Raw genomic sequence first — 23,058 nt, 5'->3', positions numbered from 1 at the left:
GCAGACACGAGGAGAGATACAACAGTACAGCTTAAGACAGATATGCCGTCGGCTTTTTGATCGACTATTATGTACTATAGGCGGTGATGTCACTGCCTGCGAGAAAACTGATAATTCTCCAAGTCCCATGTAAACGCAGTTGACTGCATAGCCGGCTTATTGATTTGCATGTAAACGCATGAAAACAGTTTTCTATAATAAGCAGATTTTTAATAGTTATCCGCTTATTCTGTGCATGTAAACGCACTCATTGTATATAATTGAGTTTGATAAAAGGGGTCATCAAATTGCTTCATATATCAGTGCAAAAACATAAAGTGTTTTCGTGGTGCTTTGACAAACAGTGTCAGCTTTGTTTATGGCAAAAAAAGTTTGGGGTGGTTAGATTAATGAACTATAATGTGAAATTAATATTAATGTTTTATAAATCAAAGTATTGTGTTGTGTCACACATTATTAGTTCTTTGTCACATGTATAGTAGACCATTTTTTGTCGGTGGATAATAATGATTGCCCTTTTCACCAGCTACCACCACAAGTAAATTTCAGATCTGTGGGAAACACTGTGTGACTGTTGAGTTAGCGCTATATGCTAGTTAATGCTATATGTTAGCGCGTAGGCTGAAGTTCTACTATTGATGTTATAGTTAGGTACATACTGAAAAAAAACTTAACACTCAGAAATGCCCATTACAATCTCCAAACAATTGACTATTCCTTAAAATTCTGTATCTTTGTCTGATACAGGCTCAAACATAAGGTTTGTTTGGACACAAACAGAGCTTCTGAAGGAGCCGCTCTGAGAAACAGCCAATCAGAGCAAAGCTCAACATTATTATTCATGACCCTTTCGAATAAGGTAATAATAGACCAAATCCTAAGGTTGTAAATGAACATGTAAAACCATCTCTGGATAATTTTTGCACTTAATAAAGCCACATACCATCTATGTAGATATCAGGAATAATCTACATGTTGATGCAGTATTAGGTCTGTTACATCATTTAGGATGTTTAAACAAATGTTATCGCAGTATTTTTTTATTGAAATGCACGTTATTACTGAACATTTAAAAACTGGTTAATTGATATTTATTTTTGTGTTTTATGTATAGGGGGCCCCCTTGAAAACAAGACATTTCATCTCAGGGGTTTAATCCATAAAAATTATAAATATAAATGTATTTCATTTATCACTTGATAACATATTGTAACTTCAATACATTAACAGTGATCCTGTAACTCACATGGTGAATCATTGCATTAACAACACAAAGGTCATGGGTTCGATCATATACATAATGATAGAAAAGTATAGACTGAATGCACTGTAAGTTGCTTTGGATAAATGCATCTGCCAAATGCATAAATGTGAAGTAATAAAGAAACAAATGAATTAGTACAATTTGCAGACAAATGTTGCTGCATTTGAGGGAGAAAACAAATGTCATTGTCAGTAACAACCATAACATTAAACATATCTAAAATGTTCAGTATACATGATGAAGGCATTTATAATAACCTGTACTAGATGGTCATCTGTCTTTGTCTTTCTCTGACTCTCAGTTGAAGAACAGACTGCAGCGCAGCAATGGTTTCCTCTGCAAAACTAGTAAAGTTTAAACTTTATATACAATAAAATTTCATTAAGTATTAAAAAGTATTAGTACATTTCTTGCCATCTAAGTATTGAAACTTTGATGATCTCACCTCTTCTCTATCACCAAACTCTTACTGGTACTGAATTTCTTTCCTTTAAAGTAGAACATTAAAAGATTTGTAAATGCTTCAGATATGCCTAATAATCAAATCTTAAGTGTTATAATAATCACAGGTTGTTTTATGGACACATCTCTCTTATTTTTCTCCTCTGGTCTTTTATTTTTTCTGAGCATTAGTCACATCACTAGATCCAGAAGCCACATCTGAAAAAATGTAAAAGACTAAAATGAATTAAAAATTATTTATTATTTTACATTACTCTTGAATACTGACTGATGCCTGTAGTTGCTGTTTTCAGATGATACTTTTGAATGATGGTGTTATGTTATTTTGGTTTATCTCACCTTGATCTTCTCCCTTCTTCAGTTTGGAGTACATGATGTCGTCACCTTCACTTGTATTCTCTAACAAATTTCAAGTTGGGAAACTTCATTAGAAACAAAGTTTTTTTTCAATAAATATGTTTTCTCTGATGTCAATTACTCAATATCAACTTCTTGTTTATAGATCTGTTTTATAAAAGGACCTCACATCCACAGTAAAACACAGTATTTTATACACAAACATCTAATATGCCTATAGATATCTATGTACATTAAACTGCGGTAGTATACCGTTTTTGAACATCACATATATTACAAGCATTAACCTTTAAGGGCATAAGATGAACCTTCCTTCTTTCTGTTGGACCACAGCACCAAGAAAATGCTCAAAAACATGACGCTCACTCCAACAACGACTCCAGCTATCAGACCACGATATCTCATCGACCCAGAAACTGAGGCTGAAGAAGAAGAAATGTTCTCATACAATCAGAACATCTGCAAATTATGCAGAAATGTTTAAATTGTGTTTATACTTACAGATGAAAGTGTCACCTCTGACTGAGATCCAGCTCTTTGGAGACTCTCCTCTCTCTGGGTATTTACAGTAGTAGAAACCCTCATGTGACATTGAGACTTTAGGGATGATCATCATGTCTCCTGTAGTCTGACTCTGCACCACTGATCCATCTTTATAAAATTCAGCTCTCATGTTAGAGGGGTTTTTATATCGATATAAACAGCGTAGAGTCAGAGGATCTCCTTCAGTCACAGGATGAACAGGACTGTCCAGAATCACACCAACATCTACACAACAGAAGAAATTACTTCTGATTATAAATTATAAAAATATAAACATTTGATTTACATTTTCTGTTTAACTGTTTTGCCTAGCAGTTAAAGCAAATTATATAAAATCAGAGTTAATTTGAATTAGAAACCTTAATCATTGTCTAAGGACCAGAATATAATGAGGCTTGACCTGTGTGTAGGTGAACCCTTGCACTGCCCCAGCAATCATACAGATACAGTATGCTACACACCCACAAGACTTTAGTATTGTCATTTCAAGTATCAATATAAGCATTTATATCTCAAATGTCAAATCTTAGTGTGAGCAAAAACATTTTGCTTAAAGCTCCACTGATTATTGAAATTACTAAACTGTATTTAATGCTGCTTTTATTCATTATACAGTACACTGATTTTATGGTTTTCACAAATCTGCAATTAAATACTACAGTCATGTTGACTCACAGTGTACTGAGATATTAACAGGATGAAGTTTCTCTCCAGATTCAGACTGACACCAGTACACTCCAGTATCAGATGTGATGAGAGATCTGATTGTACATGTAGATGTTGTTCCTGTAGATCTCATGTCTGATGATGAACAAGGTTTCAGTTTGTCTGTGTATCTTCTCACTGTCCATCCAGTAGAGTTACTGTGATCCTCACAGCTCAGAGAGAGAGATTCAGATGAGAAGTGTTGAGATCTGTTGGGTCTGATGATCAGAGAGACTGAAGGAGAAACACCTGAGAAGAAAATGACAGAAAATCATCTTTATAAGAGATAAATGAATAAATGAATGATATAAGACATAGATTGTAAGAGATTGTTGTTGTTTAGTTGTGTGTGATGAACTCACAAGTGATCCACAGTGTTTGTGTGTTACTGTACTCTGTGTGATAGACTGGATCTCCTCTCTCTGCTCTGCACATATAAACTCCTGTGTGCTTCACAGTCACTGACCTCACTGTGTAGATGCCTTTAGGTCCTCCACTGCTGTTTGACACCAGCTCATAATCAACATCTTTATTCACTGTAGAGTCAAAATATAAAACATGTTTATAAATTAAATACTGAAAATCTTATTTGACCCATAAAATATTTTTAATAAAATCAGTTAATATATGAGAGAAATTATATATTACCTGAGTCAAGACTCTGTACAGTGAACCAGCTGAATGTCCAGCCTGTAGAGAAGTATTTAACCCTACACATCAGAGTCACTGAATCTCCTTCAGTCAACCACTGCTGTGGAGAAACACTTAAAACTGTCTGTGGTTTATCTGAAAGTGATCAATCTCTCATGAATAACATGTTACACTTCATCTCTTCACAGTAATAATGATAAACAAACATATAAACTCACCTGATGATACAGTCAGTGTAACAGCATCACTCATCTCAGTGTTGTGTTCACGTATCTTTCCTCTACAGGTGTATTTATCACTGTGATAGTATTGAATGTTGTTGATTTTACACTCTTGTGTGTTGCATTGTGTGATTATATTTCTGTTATTTGTCTTCTCTACAGTCCAGCTGTATGTCCACTCAGTGTCTCCTGTATCCTGTATGTCACATCTCAGAGTAACAGTTTCTCCTCTGAACAGCTGTTTGTCAGGATCAACACTCACTACAGGTTTAAGACTCCCTGTACAAACACAATGTATTACACAATATTTAATTACACAACATCCAGTAGACTGATTAATGTGACACTTCAGAGTCACTGTGTTACCTGTCAGTAGAGACCCTTCAGTATCTGATGTGATTTCAGGCTTTGATTCTGCATGAGAATAAAACACAATCAGATCCTGAAGAAGCTTCTCTCTGAGTCTTTATTACAGTCATTACGGACATAAATTATGTAAATTATGGTAAAATAAATGACCCAAAGGTTGCCTAAAATGATCCAATCACATTCACTACTGACCTTTAACAGAGAGAGTCACATGATCACTGTACTGTGAGGATGAGGGTCGTCCATCTCTCTCTCCTCTACACGTGAACTCATCCTGATCTGATGGTGATCTGATGGTGTAGATGTTTTCCACAAACACTGAAGTCCCAGTTCTGCCTTTATACCACATATATCTCCAGTTTAATGATCTGTACTGATCCTCTATCTCACACTTCAGAGTGACTGTCTCTCCAGTGAACACAGATCTGTCTGGTGTTACTCTCACTGTAGCTCTGGGTAAAGCTGAGGAAAGAAGAAAATAATATTTAAAAAAAATTTCATCACAGACTGTTTACGTGAAATCACAGATCTAAAAGATCAATTAAATTAACAAACATTATGGTCCTTATAATTAATGCACCGCAACCATTAACAAAGTTCCAAATAGTTAATGCACACATGAGAAATACTTTCATATTTTACAGCAACACTAATATAAACTAACCCTTCACAGTGAGATAAACAGCAGATCTTGAAAGTGAAGTCTGTGGTCGTCCGTGTATCTCTGCACTACACCTGAACTCATCCTGATCAGATTCAGTAACTCCAGTGATAGTGAGAGAGTCTCTGTTTACAGTGTAACGCTCAGAGTAAAACACTGAAGTACGTCTGTTAGACCACAGATATGTCCAGTTTAATGATCTGTACTGATCCTCTATCTCACACTTCAGAGTGACTGTCTCTCCAGTGAACACAGATCTGTCTGGTGTTACTCTCACTGTAACTCTGGGTAAAGCTAAAGAAAGAAGAAAATTAAGTTATAACAATCTGAGTCACAGATCGATGCATCAACCTTCAACAACATTGATGAAGCATGACATTTGGCAACATGTTACTCATAACTAACACACACATAAGATGATTCTGTCTTGATTTTTCCCATTTGACAACACCGACATTAAAGGGACACTTCACCGATTTGCATTAAGCTTTGTATTGTAAGAACCCCAGTCATGTTTTTGAATGGTCGTGTCTCATTCCTTCAGTTTCCCCTGAGACGGGAGAAATAAATATTTCAGTGTTGCACTTCCTTCTTTCAATGACGTAAAAATCATCATTTTGTGTAATTGAAAGAAGGAAGTGCTATATCTTTGTCGAGGGTGTAAGACTACAGACACTCATTCCTCATTTTTCCAAGGTGGGGGCTATGGCTGGGACCCACTCATGCTACAGACCTATTACAGATCAGTGGGTGGGACTTACGAAAACATACAAACACAGACGTAAAAAAAAAACAATCAGCCGCCATCTTTATGCTATACTAACAGACGTTGTGGAGTGAGCCAGACTTGTTACAATAATAGCGGAAGGTAATCGATATAATATGGAGAAGGGTGATTTCGCAAGCGTGATGCTCTAATCCGCTGTTCATTGCACCTTTATGAGCCACAATACAGCAAAGAGCTGAGGCAGATGGAGGAACAAAAGCCCGAGGAGTAGGCTGGAGCCTGGGCTTTGGCTGCGTAGAGGAACCCGGGGAAGACAGCGGAAGGTAATCGATATGATATTGGAGCTATTGATGGTATAGCTCCAGTTAAGGTCAGGGTGATCACTGGCAGACGTAGAGCACCCTGGAGAAACACAACAGCAGTACAGCACATGAAAAGAACATGCAGAAAAGCTGAACGTATGTGGCGGAAAACAAAACTTGAAGTACATTATAGCATCTATAAGGACAGTCTTCGTGCTTTCAATGTAGAACTAGGCACAGCTAGACAGACCTTCTTCTCCAATATTATAAATAACAACATAAACCACACTCGCACTCTTTTTGCTACTGTAGAGAGACTAACAAACCCCCCAAATCAAGTTCCTAGTGAAATGCTCTCTGACAACAAATGCAATGAGTTTGCTAAGTTTTTCTCTGAGAAGATCAGTAATATCAGAATGGCAATCAATACGACCTCAAATTGTACTGTGGTCAGTCAGATATCATTGCAACAACCTCAGAAATTAGCCATTCTCTCAGAATTTGACATAATTGATATAAAAACCTTGGAAGAAACAGTACAACATCTTAAAGCATCAACTTGCAGCCTTGACACTCTCCCCACATCTTTTCTCAAAAAGGTGCTTAACTGCTTAGAAACTGACCTCTTAAAAATAGTAAACACCTCTCTGATCACAGGCACTTTTCCAGAGTCATTAAAAACAGCAGTTGTAAAGCCTCTCCTAAAAAAGAGTAACCTAGACAAAACCATACTTAGCAACTACAGACCTATCTCAAATCTTCCGTTTATAAGCAACGGAAAAGGTTGTTTTCAATCAGCTGAACAAATTCTTAAACTCAAATGGCTATCTGGACAACTTTCAATCTGGTTTCCGTCAGCATCACAGCACAGAGACAGTGCTCATAAAGATAATAAATGATATTCGCTTAAACTCTGATTCAGGTAAAATATCAGTGCTGGTGCTACTAGATCTTAGTGCTGCCTTTGACACAGTAGATCACATCATACTCTTACATAGACTGGAAAACTGGGTAGGGCTCTCTGGGATGGTTCTCAAATGGTTTAAAACATACCTACAAGGAAGAGGTTACTATGTGAACATAGGTAACCATAAATCTGAGTGGACATCCATGACATGTGGAGTCCCACAGGGTTCAATTCTTGCACCGCTTCTGTTTAATTTGTATATGCTCCCACTTGGTCAAATAATGAAAAAGAACCAAATTGCTTACCACAGCTATGCAGATGACACCCAGATATACTTAGCCCTGTCACCCAATGACTACAGCCCCATTGACTCTCTATGTAAATGCATTGATGAAATTAACTGTTGGATGCGTCAAAACTTCCTCCAGTTAAACAAAGACAAAACCGAAGTCATTGTATTTGGAAATAAAGATGAAACTCTCAAAGTTAACACATACCTTGACTCTAGGGGTCTAAAGACACAAAATAAAGTCAGAAATCTTGGTGAGTAGTTGTAGCGGGACGGCATTCGTCAAACTTTTATGACCCCCTCCCCCACCCGGTGACAGTTGCTATCTGACAGGTCGTTTTTATGACCCTTTGACAGGGGGGCGGGACCATCAATCAAAATCTGTACAAGTTGTCAACTTTAGACAGAAAGTATTTAATGGTTTTATTGCCGGTCATTTAGAGTGATTGTTTTTCCTGAGTGTGTTTTATGTCAAGCGTATGGTGTCATGTTTAATGACGGCTCGTGTTGCGACATTTGCTGTTTATTGACATTTGATGTCAGATCTCAACCATCCTCCCACCTTTGCTCGCCCCGTGCGCTTCTCAATACGGACTTTCACACCGCGGGTGTGTTGTTGAATCTAAAGTTTTGCAACAGCATAAGTTTATTTAAAGGCAAGCACTAATCATATATATATATATATATATTAGATGTACCTGGCTACGCTTAAAGCCGATGTTTTCTATCGAGCTATAGTTTCTGATCAGACACAAAGTCTGAACTAAATAAAATTTTAAACGGTTCACGAAGTCCGGGAATCTTTTCATGACCTGGTCTACAGTTTCACGCGTATTAAAGATCCGGCGGTGTCTGACAAAGCCTCGGGTGATTGTTCATATCTGTCATTTAAAATAAAGTTAATAAATGTAATTCTGTCCAATATGGCAAAATAGGAATTTATTTTAGATTAGGGGAATCTTTAACCATGTCTCTGATTAAAACTTTTGATTGTAACATCACAAGTTATTTAATTAAATATTCCGTATACGTGTATAGTTTAAGCAATGACCTGAGCCAATACCTTCGGAGCCGTCAATACTACAATCTTTAGACGAAAGGCTGAGCTAAATAAAATTTTAAAAGGTTCAGGAATTCCGTGAATCTTTTCATAACCTGCACTATAGTTTCACGCGTATTAAAGATCCGGCGGTGCCTGACAAAGCGCCGGGTGAGCGTTCATATCTGCCATTTTAAATTAATGTTAATAAATGTAATTATGTCCACTATGGCAAAATAGGATTTTATTTTAGATTTAGGGGAATCTTTAACCAAGTCTCTGATTAAGACATGTGTATACGTGCACAGATGGTGACAGAGAAACTTATATATGACGTTAATAAACTTTTAAATGTTTTTAAGACGTATTCACCCCATTTTGGGGTTTTATTTTTAATTAAAGGCTTCTTAAAACATGTGTGAATATGTGTATATTATACAAAGAGTCTTATATTGTCTGCTCTGACAAAAATAAAGTATTTTTCTAGATTTAGGGGAATTGACTGCGTGTGTCTTATAAATACAACTTGATAATACGTTTGTTTTGTAAAGAGACTTCTTTAAAGTCACGCAAGAATAAAATATTTTAGTTGTAACTGGTTAAACTTAAATCTGTTATTATCTATTTAACTATAAGCTGTATTTTTCTGATAAGACACAAAGTTTTTGATGCTGAACTTATGACCGTGTGATATTTCACAGCAGGGTCGGTTTGTAATCTAGGTAGAGTCTTTTAAAACTGTAGTGGTAAAATGTAATATGGTAACTCTGTCAAAAAAAGTAAAAGGTTTATTTTAGATTATAATCTATTTATGGCAAACATTACTGTATCTAAAAGTTTTTAACAACACAATTTATTTAATGAAATATGCAGTACGTGTATAGCAAGGAATTGTACCAAAACCCCCGTAGGTCGACATTTCTTTAGACTAAATCCTATTTATTTTAAACTATATAAAAGCTGATTCGCTTCACGAGATCTGTGAAGCATTTCAAGCAGGGGGTTCTGTTCAAGCCATTAAAGATCCGGCGGTGCCTGACAAAGCGCAGGGTGAGCGTTCATATCTGCCATTTTAAAATAATGTTAATAAATGTAATTCTGTCCACTATGGCAAAATAGGATTTTATTTTAGATTTGGGACTTTCTTTAACCAAGTCTCTGATTAAAACATGTGAATGCGTGTACCAACGTTGCCAGAAAACGTACGCTGATGCGCACATATATCTGGCGTTAAGAGCCTTTTAAACGTTTTAAGACATTTCACACCCTATTTTGAGTTTAATTCATTAATGTCATCTAATATCGAAGTGTGTACATGTCTATTTACGATAAATGTAACACGGTAAACATTGCCAAAATAAAAGGGTTCTTGAACATGTTATTCCAGGGGGTGTTTTTTGTTTTGCGAGTGTTCGACATATTTATTGATGTGGAAAAAGTTTGTTGCTTGGACGAACAGTTTCAGTCTCTCTCTCTCTCTCTCTCTCTCTCTCTCTCTCTCTCTCTATCTCTCTATCACCAGTCCGCTATCAACCAGCAGACAACCCCCCAGATGTCTGGACAGAGGGAGTGTTGGTAAAATAAAAGAAACTCAGCCCCCATTGACAAAAAGTAATAGGTTTTATTTTAGATTTCAGGCTTCATTACTCAGATACAGATTAAAGCAGGTTATTTCTTATTCGTAATTAAAGAAACTTAGAAGTTTTAAGACATTTCATCACACATCCTATGATGACATAAACCCTTGTGTTAGCCCTTAGAGGACAACAAAACGGGTGCAAATATTATTTATCAACGTTTGATGTTGTTATAAACCAGGTTGTCACATACGTGACAACAATCATTGCTTTAAAGACAAAACATTTAACAAATTTGACATTTTGTTAAACATGGTTGTGTGCGTCCACAAACACAACATCAGTTAGGACATGGTTCTACATAATATTAAAATCACGGGCTTACGTTAAATAGGTAAACCTTAATTTTTACTAAATAAAATAAAAATAAACTATTTTAACATATTATCTGATATTAGGTTAGGTTTAAGATGAATTAGTGTCTATAGCTTTACGAATTACATCGTAAAACCCCCAGCGGATATGGTGTGTGCCTGTGCGCGTGGGCAATGGCTGTTATCACGTGGTGCGGACCGAACGACCAACGCTGCGGGGGTTGTGAAGCGAAGAATGAGTTCAGATGAGAAGTTTTTCCTTCTGAACACAGAACCTTTACCAAAAACGTAACCCCGGATTAACACATCACAGAACAATTTGAACAACCGTGTCGGATTCGTACACACCAGAGGTCTGTTTTATGTTTTGCAGAAACTGTGGAAGCTTTTGATGCTGCCAAGGTGTCCGAATTCGCAAACAAACTATCAAACGCAACGCGGCGGAAACAGTGGACACGATCCTTTTGTTGCTGAGAAAGCGATTGAACTCAGAAACAAACAAGCAAGCAAAGTTGTCTACGAAACTACAGATTCTTGAAAAAGATGGCACAAAGATCATTCGAACGACTACGCAATGGCCAGATGGGGTATGTGTACGGGACCGACTTTTTTAAAGATATGCTTAAAAAGAACTACAAGCGCGAGATGTCCAATCTACTATGTACTGTGATATACAAAGAGGCCAATGTGTGCATGCCTCCAAACTATTGCGAATCTAACGCCGGTCGTGTAACCAGACTCAAGGAAAAAACAGATGGTGTGAAAATTATAGATGCCTCTTTCAATAACATGGTACAGTCAGTTGTACAGGCCCAAGAGGAACCCCGTGTGATTATTAGAAAGGCCCTAGAGATATTTTATGAATATGACGAGGCCGAGTTCTACATCATCAATATCATACTTATGTCGGTCTTTGTAATTGACGTATGCATTGATATCCTTGTAAAGAAACGAGAAATTAATGTGTGTGAAATCATAGAAAATGCCGTAGATTTCATGTTTGAAAAGGGTCTTGGATCATGCATGCACTTTCTATGGTATCTAGATAATATCATAACGTTTAATGATGACTAAAAAAACCAAACCTGTGAGCCAATGGTATATTTTACGTAAGTTTTACAGTTGTTTTTTAGTTTTCCAAAAGTTTCATTCTGTTTTATTTTTACTCAACATTATGATGGCAAGCCATGTCCGTCAACAAATGTATACTTTAACAAAAACTACGTTCTAGTAGTTTCAATGTATGGTCACTGTTGTTTTTTCATCATTGATTTTGTATACTGCTTATGTTTTTGTATGTTTTGCTGTACCGGTTTCATAAAAACAAAAAATATACAAGGATTTTTGGTCTTAATGTCTGTGTTGTTACCATTAGAACATTTAGACATCTTGTTCAGACAACGTGTGACATTGCTCATTCTTCATATGTTTTTGCAAATCCACACAGAGAAATGTGAAAGATTAATAGAAATTACATGTGGCTACATCACATGTTTTTTCAGAGGCGTAAAAATAAAAGTCAACAGTGTTAGTATGGGAATCTAAAACAGCACATGCACGATATGATCCTAATTTTGTTACCTGACGTCTGTCACATAGTCAAAGATCATCTACTTCATGTCTCTACGAATCCTGACAGAGTTTTAGTTTCATATACACAACACATCAAATGTAAACCACGGTAAACTAAATACATTTGACAGCCAAGATCTCTAATTTTCATCATCAAACATCGCTCACTTTTAAGGTACCGAAAGGTTTTTGTTTAATTTAGTTTAACTCAACACTGAAATTTTAGTTTAAGCACACAGAAATGCACAGATTTTACGTTTTAAGTATACATGTGTACATCACATTGCGATTTCAGTCTCAACTAGATCGATGATCTATCAATATTAGCCACAATGTTGTTTGTATGCTTGCTCTGATTTCACAAAACATCCATTTACATTCAAAACCTATGGATTCAACGCCTTAAAGTCATCATTTTTATTTCGTTCACATCAACAGCACCAATATTTTTGAATGTGCAAACTGATTTAATTCGTTTTAAACATGTTTGTGCGGTTTCGGTCTAGATTTTATAGAAAACTTCAGAACATGACACCGTTTTAACATTTACAAAATGAAACATTATACTTTTAAGTGTCCCCCATGAGTATATGTTGCTGCGACAAATACTTTTGATTGTTTGGAAATTATATGATTGCAGAGAAACAACGCAAAAGTTTTGAACGTTAACATAATTTATAGGCGTCCTGATTTTTAAAAACAGTAAGATGTAATGTTTCTTACACACAGATCTAAACACATCACAAGTCTGAATGTTTAATAACATAAAAACCTGTATGTAAAGGTTTGTTGACGTATTTTAGACATAAGCTGTTTATTTTAATCTTTAAACAAATGTGTATGACAAAAGTTGTACTGCCTGAACTGCCACTAAGGGTCGATGCCGAAATGTTAAATCTAAGTATTTGCAAAACAACCTGCACCAACATATAGATGTTTTCAATCTAATGGTAACGGTTTTAAATGTGATCAAACTATTTCAAACAGCACCAAGTTGTAGATGGTTGCGACTTAATTTACAAGGTTTTAACACACATTACTGCTTTGTCACGGGGTGTTTCATCGCATTGCTGATACATGCAACAGACTCTCAAGTTTTATGTTAAAAGGATTGCTAAATAAAAACCTAAGCATTTTGTATTATGTTGGCACTGATGATTTTACAAGTTTACAGGTTCAAACATTTTTGCTATATTCGCCGTGAAAGATTTAGTAAATAAATCTAAAACATACACAGGGTTGAGGCGGTCCCTTAATCTTCTAACACGATTTTCAAGAGATTACCAACATGTATGATGTACTAACTGTCAGGGGATCTGTGATATTATTTTCTGAAGTAATTAGCTATCTAAGGGGGCTACTGCACAATAACTTATGCGATAAAGAGTTTGTTACATAACCTATAGAAACGAAACAAGATAAATTACAAAGTCACTGGCATGAGGTTTACACTTAAACAAATCACGCAGATGTTTAAAGTGGTACATATTTTTTATTTCTCATCAAGTAAAAGAAATACATCATATGTTATCATTGTAGTGTAGAAATATCACAACGTTTTTCACGATCTGTTCATTTCACAAACAGCAATTTGATTATTATTTGATATTGTAAATACACACAAACCACACAGGTAATAGTCTCTAAAGATTCTACAGAATACCATTAGCTTTTTGTCATCAAGTTTGTAACAGATGTATCACGAAGCCTGTTTCATGATCTTGAAACCAAACAGTCTGTGGAATCGATACACGCAATGTGTATTGATTCATCAGGCATTGTCGGATCCTTCTTGGGGACACAGGTCCATTGGAGTATCATCAGACATTACTTGATCCGTACAAAGGGTGGTGTTGTTGTAGGGTGATGGTCCGCCATCAGATACTGTGGAGGACTTATTGAGTGCACAGGTCCAACTGTAGGTTCTCTCATCTTCATAGTGCTCTGGGGTGGGTAGCGCGAATGTGTTGGTGTAGCAGTAGGAGTCCATAGTTTCTTGAAACTTGTTAGGCGATTGTGTTTGAATGAAACATACGGGCGCCGATTTAATGACTGTAATGGATAGGCGGAGATAGGAGTCCTGGAGTTAGGGACATTCCTCTCTGGGCGTTACAACTTCACTTTAAACATCTGCGTGATTTGTTTAAGTGTAAACCTCATGCCAGTGACTTTGTAATTTATCTTGTTTCGTTTCTATAGGTTATGTAACAAACTCTTTATCGCATAAGTTATTGTGCAGTAGCCCCCTTAGATAGCTAATTACTTCAGAAAATAATATCACAGATCCCCTGACAGTTAGTACATCATACATGTTGGTAATCTCTTGAAAATCGTGTTAGAAGATTAAGGGACCGCCTCAACCCTGTGTATGTTTTAGATTTATTTACTAAATCTTTCACGGCGAATATAGCAAAAATGTTTGAACCTGTAAACTTGTAAAATCATCAGTGCCAACATAATACAAAATGCTTAGGTTTTTATTTAGCAATCCTTTTAACATAAAACTTGAGAGTCTGTTGCATGTATCAGCAATGCGATGAAACACCCCGTGACAAAGCAGTAATGTGTGTTAAAACCTTGTAAATTAAGTCGCAACCATCTACAACTTGGTGCTGTTTGAAATAGTTTGATCACATTTAAAACCGTTACCATTAGATTGAAAACATCTATATGTTGGTGCAGGTTGTTTTGCAAATACTTAGATTTAACATTTCGGCATCGACCCTTAGTGGCAGTTCAGGCAGTACAACTTTTGTCATACACATTTGTTTAAAGATTAAAATAAACAGCTTATGTCTAAAATACGTCAACAAACCTTTACATACAGGTTTTTATGTTATTAAACATTCAGACTTGTGATGTGTTTAGATCTGTGTGTAAGAAACATTACATCTTACTGTTTTTAAAAATCAGGACGCCTATAAATTATGTTAACGTTCAAAACTTTTGCGTTGTTTCTCTGCAATCATATAATTTCCAAACAATCAAAAGTATTTGTCGCAGCAACATATACTCATGGGGGACACTTAAAAGTATAATGTTTCATTTTGTAAATGTTAAAACGGTGTCATGTTCTGAAGTTTTCTATAAAATCTAGACCGAAACCGCACAAACATGTTTAAAACGAATTAAATCAGTTTGCACATTCAAAAATATTGGTGCTGTTGATGTGAACGAAATAAAAATGATGACTTTAAGGCGTTGAATCCATAGGTTTTGAATGTAAATGGATGTTTTGTGAAATCAGAGCAAGCATACAAACAACATTGTGGCTAATATTGATAGATCATCGATCTAGTTGAGACTGAAATCGCAATGTGATGTACACATGTATACTTAAAACGTAAAATCTGTGCATTTCTGTGTGCTTAAACTAAAATTTCAGTGTTGAGTTAAACTAAATTAAACAAAAACCTTTCGGTACCTTAAAAGTGAGCGATGTTTGATGATGAAAATTAGAGATCTTGGCTGTCAAATGTATTTAGTTTACCGTGGTTTACATTTGATGTGTTGTGTATATGAAACTAAAACTCTGTCAGGATTCGTAGAGACATGAAGTAGATGATCTTTGACTATGTGACAGACGTCAGGTAACAAAATTAGGATCATATCGTGCATGTGCTGTTTTAGATTCCCATACTAACACTGTTGACTTTTATTTTTACGCCTCTGAAAAAACATGTGATGTAGCCACATGTAATTTCTATTAATCTTTCACATTTCTCTGTGTGGATTTGCAAAAACATATGAAGAATGAGCAATGTCACACGTTGTCTGAACAAGATGTCTAAATGTTCTAATGGTAACAACACAGACATTAAGACCAAAAATCCTTGTATATTTTTTGTTTTTATGAAACCGGTACAGCAAAACATACAAAAACATAAGCAGTATACAAAATCAATGATGAAAAAACAACAGTGACCATACATTGAAACTACTAGAACGTAGTTTTTGTTAAAGTATACATTTGTTGACGGACATGGCTTGCCATCATAATGTTGAGTAAAAATAAAACAGAATGAAACTTTTGGAAAACTAAAAAACAACTGTAAAACTTACGTAAAATATACCATTGGCTCACAGGTTTGGTTTTTTTAGTCATCATTAAACGTTATGATATTATCTAGATACCATAGAAAGTGCATGCATGATCCAAGACCCTTTTCAAACATGAAATCTACGGCATTTTCTATGATTTCACACACATTAATTTCTCGTTTCTTTACAAGGATATCAATGCATACGTCAATTACAAAGACCGACATAAGTATGATATTGATGATGTAGAACTCGGCCTCGTCATATTCATAAAATATCTCTAGGGCCTTTCTAATAATCACACGGGGTTCCTCTTGGGCCTGTACAACTGACTGTACCATGTTATTGAAAGAGGCATCTATAATTTTCACACCATCTGTTTTTTCCTTGAGTCTGGTTACACGACCGGCGTTAGATTCGCAATAGTTTGGAGGCATGCACACATTGGCCTCTTTGTATATCACAGTACATAGTAGATTGGACATCTCGCGCTTGTAGTTCTTTTTAAGCATATCTTTAAAAAAGTCGGTCCCGTACACATACCCCATCTGGCCATTGCGTAGTCGTTCGAATGATCTTTGTGCCATCTTTTTCAAGAATCTGTAGTTTCGTAGACAACTTTGCTTGCTTGTTTGTTTCTGAGTTCAATCGCTTTCTCAGCAACAAAAGGATCGTGTCCACTGTTTCCGCCGCGTTGCGTTTGATAGTTTGTTTGCGAATTCGGACACCTTGGCAGCATCAAAAGCTTCCACAGTTTCTGCAAAACATAAAACAGACCTCTGGTGTGTACGAATCCGACACGGTTGTTCAAATTGTTCTGTGATGTGTTAATCCGGGGTTACGTTTTTGGTAAAGGTTCTGTGTTCAGAAGGAAAAACTTCTCATCTGAACTCATTCTTCGCTTCACAACCCCCGCAGCGTTGGTCGTTCGGTCCGCACCACGTGATAACAGCCATTGCCCACGCGCACAGGCACACACCATATCCGCTGGGGGTTTTACGATGTAATTCGTAAAGCTATAGACACTAATTCATCTTAAACCTAACCTAATATCAGATAATATGTTAAAATAGTTTATTTTTATTTTATTTAGTAAAAATTAAGGTTTACCTATTTAACGTAAGCCCGTGATTTTAATATTATGTAGAACCATGTCCTAACTGATGTTGTGTTTGTGGACGCACACAACCATGTTTAACAAAATGTCAAATTTGTTAAATGTTTTGTCTTTAAAGCAATGATTGTTGTCACGTATGTGACAACCTGGTTTATAACAACATCAAACGTTGATAAATAATATTTGCACCCGTTTTGTTGTCCTCTAAGGGCTAACACAAGGGTTTATGTCATCATAGGATGTGTGATGAAATGTCTTAAAACTTCTAAGTTTCTTTAATTACGAATAAGAAATAACCTGCTTTAATCTGTATCTGAGTAATGAAGCCTGAAATCTAAAATAAAACCTATTACTTTTTGTCAATGGGGGCTGAGTTTCTTTTATTTTACCAACACTCCCTCTGTCCAGACATCTGGGGGGTTGTCTGCTGGTTGATAGCGGACTGGTGATAGAGAGATAGAGAGAGAGAGAGAGAGAGAGAGAGAGAGAGAGAGAGAGAGACTGAAACTGTTCGTCCAAGCAACAAACTTTTTCCACATCAATAAATATGTCGAACACTCGCAAAACAAAAAACACCCCCTGGAATAACATGTTCAAGAACCCTTTTATTTTGGCAATGTTTACCGTGTTACATTTATCGTAAATAGACATGTACACACTTCGATATTAGATGACATTAATGAATTAAACTCAAAATAGGGTGTGAAATGTCTTAAAACGTTTAAAAGGCTCTTAACGCCAGATATATGTGCGCATCAGCGTACGTTTTCTGGCAACGTTGGTACACGCATTCACATGTTTTAATCAGAGACTTGGTTAAAGAAAGTCCCAAATCTAAAATAAAATCCTATTTTGCCATAGTGGACAGAATTACATTTATTAACATTATTTTAAAATGGCAGATATGAACGCTCACCCTGCGCTTTGTCAGGCACCGCCGGATCTTTAATGGCTTGAACAGAACCCCCTGCTTGAAATGCTTCACAGATCTCGTGAAGCGAATCAGCTTTTATATAGTTTAAAATAAATAGGATTTAGTCTAAAGAAATGTCGACCTACGGGGGTTTTGGTACAATTCCTTGCTATACACGTACTGCATATTTCATTAAATAAATTGTGTTGTTAAAAACTTTTAGATACAGTAATGTTTGCCATAAATAGATTATAATCTAAAATAAACCTTTTACTTTTTTTGACAGAGTTACCATATTACATTTTACCACTACAGTTTTAAAAGACTCTACCTAGATTACAAACCGACCCTGCTGTGAAATATCACACGGTCATAAGTTCAGCATCAAAAACTTTGTGTCTTATCAGAAAAATACAGCTTATAGTTAAATAGATAATAACAGATTTAAGTTTAACCAGTTACAACTAAAATATTTTATTCTTGCGTGACTTTAAAGAAGTCTCTTTACAAAACAAACGTATTATCAAGTTGTATTTATAAGACACACGCAGTCAATTCCCCTAAATCTAGAAAAATACTTTATTTTTGTCAGAGCAGACAATATAAGACTCTTTGTATAATATACACATATTCACACATGTTTTAAGAAGCCTTTAATTAAAAATAAAACCCCAAAATGGGGTGAATACGTCTTAAAAACATTTAAAAGTTTATTAACGTCATATATAAGTTTCTCTGTCACCATCTGTGCACGTATACACATGTCTTAATCAGAGACTTGGTTAAAGATTCCCCTAAATCTAAAATAAAATCCTATTTTGCCATAGTGGACATAATTACATTTATTAACATTAATTTAAAATGGCAGATATGAACGCTCACCCGGCGCTTTGTCAGGCACCGCCGGATCTTTAATACGCGTGAAACTATAGTGCAGGTTATGAAAAGATTCACGGAATTCCTGAACCTTTTAAAATTTTATTTAGCTCAGCCTTTCGTCTAAAGATTGTAGTATTGACGGCTCCGAAGGTATTGGCTCAGGTCATTGCTTAAACTATACACGTATACGGAATATTTAATTAAATAACTTGTGATGTTACAATCAAAAGTTTTAATCAGAGACATGGTTAAAGATTCCCCTAATCTAAAATAAATTCCTATTTTGCCATATTGGACAGAATTACATTTATTAACTTTATTTTAAATGACAGATATGAACAATCACCCGAGGCTTTGTCAGACACCGCCGGATCTTTAATACGCGTGAAACTGTAGACCAGGTCATGAAAAGATTCCCGGACTTCGTGAACCGTTTAAAATTTTATTTAGTTCAGACTTTGTGTCTGATCAGAAACTATAGCTCGATAGAAAACATCGGCTTTAAGCGTAGCCAGGTACATCTAATATATATATATATATATATGATTAGTGCTTGCCTTTAAATAAACTTATGCTGTTGCAAAACTTTAGATTCAACAACACACCCGCGGTGTGAAAGTCCGTATTGAGAAGCGCACGGGGCGAGCAAAGGTGGGAGGATGGTTGAGATCTGACATCAAATGTCAATAAACAGCAAATGTCGCAACACGAGCCGTCATTAAACATGACACCATACGCTTGACATAAAACACACTCAGGAAAAACAATCACTCTAAATGACCGGCAATAAAACCATTAAATACTTTCTGTCTAAAGTTGACAACTTGTACAGATTTTGATTGATGGTCCCGCCCCCCTGTCAAAGGGTCATAAAAACGACCTGTCAGATAGCAACTGTCACCGGGTGGGGGAGGGGGTCATAAAAGTTTGACGAATGCCGTCCCGCTACAACTACTTTGGTGTAATTTTAGAGTCTGACCTTAATTTCAGTAGTCACGTGAAAGCGATAAGCAAATCAGCTTACTACCATCTCAGAAATATTGCCAGAATTAGATGTTTTGTCTCAAGACAGGACTTAGAGAAACTTGTTCATGCTTTCATCACCAGCAGGGTGGATTACTGCAATGGACTCCTTACGGGGATCCCCAAAAAGACCATTAGACAGCTGCAGCTCATACAGAACGCTGCTGCCAGAATTCTGACCAGAACCAAAAAATCTGAGCACATCACTCCAGTCCTCAGGTCCTTACACTGGCTTCCTGTTACATTTAGAATAGATTTTAAAGTATTGTTACTCGTTTATAAATCACTTCATGGCTTAGGACCCAAATACATGACAGATATGCTAACTGAATATAAACCTAACAGATTACTCAGATCATTAGGATCCGGTCAGTTAGAAATACCAAGGGTTCACTCAAAACAAGGTGCGTCAGCATTTAGCTTTTATGCCACCTCTAGCTGGAATCAACTTCCAGAAGAGATCAGATGTGCTTCAACAGTAAACACTTTTAAATCTAGATTAAAAACACATCTGTTTAACTCTGCATTTACTGAATGAGCACTGTGCTGCTTCACACTGACTGCACCTTTAACTCAAGTCACTTTTACTCCTGTTTTATTCTTTTTAACATTTTAAACTGTTTTATTAAAATCACATTTATTTTCTTTAATTGTTATTTTAAATTCTCATGTATCTTTGTCTTTATTGTGATCTTATCGTGTAAATCTTATTTTTACTTTTTCTTTTTCTTTTTTTATATATTGTTTTCTCATTTCTGTGTAAAGCACTTTGAATGACCTCTGTGTATGAAATGTGCTATACAAATAAACTTGCCTTGCCTTGCCTTGATATGGAAGAGGGTGATTTCGCAAGCTTGATGCTCTAATCCACTTTTTATTATGTCAATTATGGTAAAATAAATGACCCAAAGGTTGCCTAAAATGATCCAATCACATTCATTACTAACCTTTAACAGAGAGAGTCACATGATCACTGTACTGTGAGGATGAGGGTCGTCCATCTCTCTCTCCTCTACACCTGAACTCATCCTGATCTGATGGTGATCTGATGGTGTAGATGTTTCCCTCGAACACTGAATTCCCAGTTTTGCCTTTATACCCAGGGGCGATTCCAGGATTTTATAAATGGGGGGGCACAGGGGGGACCAAGAACCAGTCAGGGGGGGCCAATCAAAAAATTCAAATGAAAATAAATACTGGTTTAGAAAATATTAAGCATGGTTCTTGTGCAATGCCACGTGCTCTAATATAGATGGTATTAATTTTTTGTATTTTGCGTGGATTAAACAACAGTTCTGTTCCAGAATAGTTCACTTTAAATAAATTGTCATAATTTACTCATCCTAAAGTTATTTCACACCTGTATGAGTTTTTCTTCTGCTGAACACAAAATAAAATATTTTGAAGAATCTTAGTAGCCAGAAAGTTGATGAACCCCATTGACTGCATGTTATTTTGTTCCTATGAAGTCAATGGAATCCATCAACTGATTTTGGTTACAGACATTCTTAACTCTTTTCTTTTTTGTGTTCAGCAGAAGAAAGAAACTCATACAGGTTTGAAACAAGTTTATGTATATGACCATTTAAATTAAGTGAACTGTTCCTTTAAGTACATTGCGTGTAGCTGGTATTAGTTAACATTCTGACATATCAGGATTTTGTTTTTCTACTCTGTCTGATCTGACTTTCATTGTTTATTAGCCTATATTGTATTTTAACACAACTGAATGCTATTTTTTACATATTATCTGTTCTGTTGTCAGACAACAAGAAAGAGTTTAAGCTAGTGACTAACACGACCCAATAACACCTCGTGTTTAATCCAACCAGCTGTTACTTTATACTGCTAAAATCCTAATTTAAATGTGACATTGTCTGATACAATTTACATTGAAGAGCTGATACGAGGTGATTTCGGATTACCTGTGTGTCTCATGCAAGGTTGCTCTTCTCATCTGATTGTGTTTATGAGCGCTTTTAATTTTAAATGCGAGTGATAGTTTTATTGTAGATCGCGCATAGCAATTCAGCGCAAATTCAAAAATATCAGAGAATACTGTTAAGCGTGCGCGCGCATACCGCACCATAGGGAGGGAGAGAGAGAGCTCGTACACAGAGAACTGGTGTTTGTGTGTGTGGGGGAAAACACTAACCTTTCGTTAAGTCATAATACTCGATCAACCGTATTCTCTGTCAGTAACATCTGTTGGCTGTTAACTTTTACGTGAAAAGACAACAGAGGAACCCAGGTGGAAACACCGCCAACTTTTAACTCCTTCACTCAGTTTTAGAGAGGCACTGTCGAGGTTCCGCACGCAGCAGTGAGAAAGCGTGCACGCGAGAGAGAGAGAGAGAGAGAGAGAGAGAGAGGCGCTGCTGAGCGCTTGCAAAAGCACATGAAGCCGTTTTAAATAGTAAAATAAAATGTAAATGGTAATCATGGAAAATCTTTTTGATTTGTGCCAGTGTTGAGTCTGTGGCGGCTGTTGAGTCTGTGGCGGGGCGCCCTCCTTCTCGTTTGCACGAGTCTCAAATCAAACAGTGATTGACAACTGGTCCAATTGTGCGGTGGGTGTCGTGGTGTCTTTTTCCTCTTGTTTTAAAAACGCGCAACTACTGTGCTCGCTTCGCCTTCGCGTTCGAGCGAGTCAAATCAAACAGTGATTGACAACTGGTCCAATGGTATGGTGGGTGTCTGACAACTGGTCCAATGGTGTGATGGGTGTCATGGTATCTCTTTCCTCCTGTTTTAAAAACGAGCAACTACTCTGCTCGCTTCGTCTTCGCGTTCGCACGAGTCTCAAATCAAACAGTGATTGACAGCTCTCTGGTCCAATGGTGTGGTGGGAATTTTCAGGTTGACAGTAAATCTAGCTGGCCCAATGAGATTGGAGGGGGGGCACCAGGGGGGGCCAATCATATTCCAAGGGGGGGCGGTGCCACCCCATGCCCCCCCTCTAGACACGCCCCTGTTTATACCACAGATATCTCCAGTTTAATGATCTGTACTGATCCTCTATCTCACACTTCAGAGTGACTGTCTCTCCAGTGAACACAGATCTG

The 23,058-nt window shown here is 36.5% G+C and overlaps 1 protein-coding gene across 1 annotated transcript in view; it reads right to left on the bottom strand.

The window, feature by feature from the left end:
- Positions 1-1,032: 1,032 nt before the first annotated feature.
- The window catches only part of LOC135734082 (uncharacterized), a 40,565-nt gene continuing 18,539 nt past the window's right edge, over positions 1,033-23,058 (bottom strand). The window contains exons 16-24 of the mRNA XM_073813734.1: positions 4,761-5,034; positions 4,201-4,478; positions 3,992-4,117; positions 3,694-3,867; positions 3,302-3,580; positions 2,585-2,851; positions 2,371-2,505; positions 2,066-2,125; positions 1,033-1,924 (exon numbers count right to left, since the gene is read on the bottom strand). Coding sequence (XP_073669835.1) covers positions 1,878-1,924; positions 2,066-2,125; positions 2,371-2,505; positions 2,585-2,851; positions 3,302-3,580; positions 3,694-3,867; positions 3,992-4,117; positions 4,201-4,478; positions 4,761-5,034 — 1,640 coding nt within the window. The 3' untranslated portion in view covers positions 1,033-1,877. The remainder of the gene's footprint in view (positions 1,925-2,065; positions 2,126-2,370; positions 2,506-2,584; positions 2,852-3,301; positions 3,581-3,693; positions 3,868-3,991; positions 4,118-4,200; positions 4,479-4,760; positions 5,035-23,058) is intronic.

Source organism: Paramisgurnus dabryanus, chromosome 3, assembly GCF_030506205.2.
Source record: "Paramisgurnus dabryanus chromosome 3, PD_genome_1.1, whole genome shotgun sequence".
NCBI classification, from domain to species: Eukaryota; Metazoa; Chordata; class Actinopteri; order Cypriniformes; family Cobitidae; genus Paramisgurnus; species Paramisgurnus dabryanus.
The sequence above is the reverse complement of the archived record's forward strand: the minus strand, read 5'-3'. Positions and strand labels throughout refer to the sequence as shown.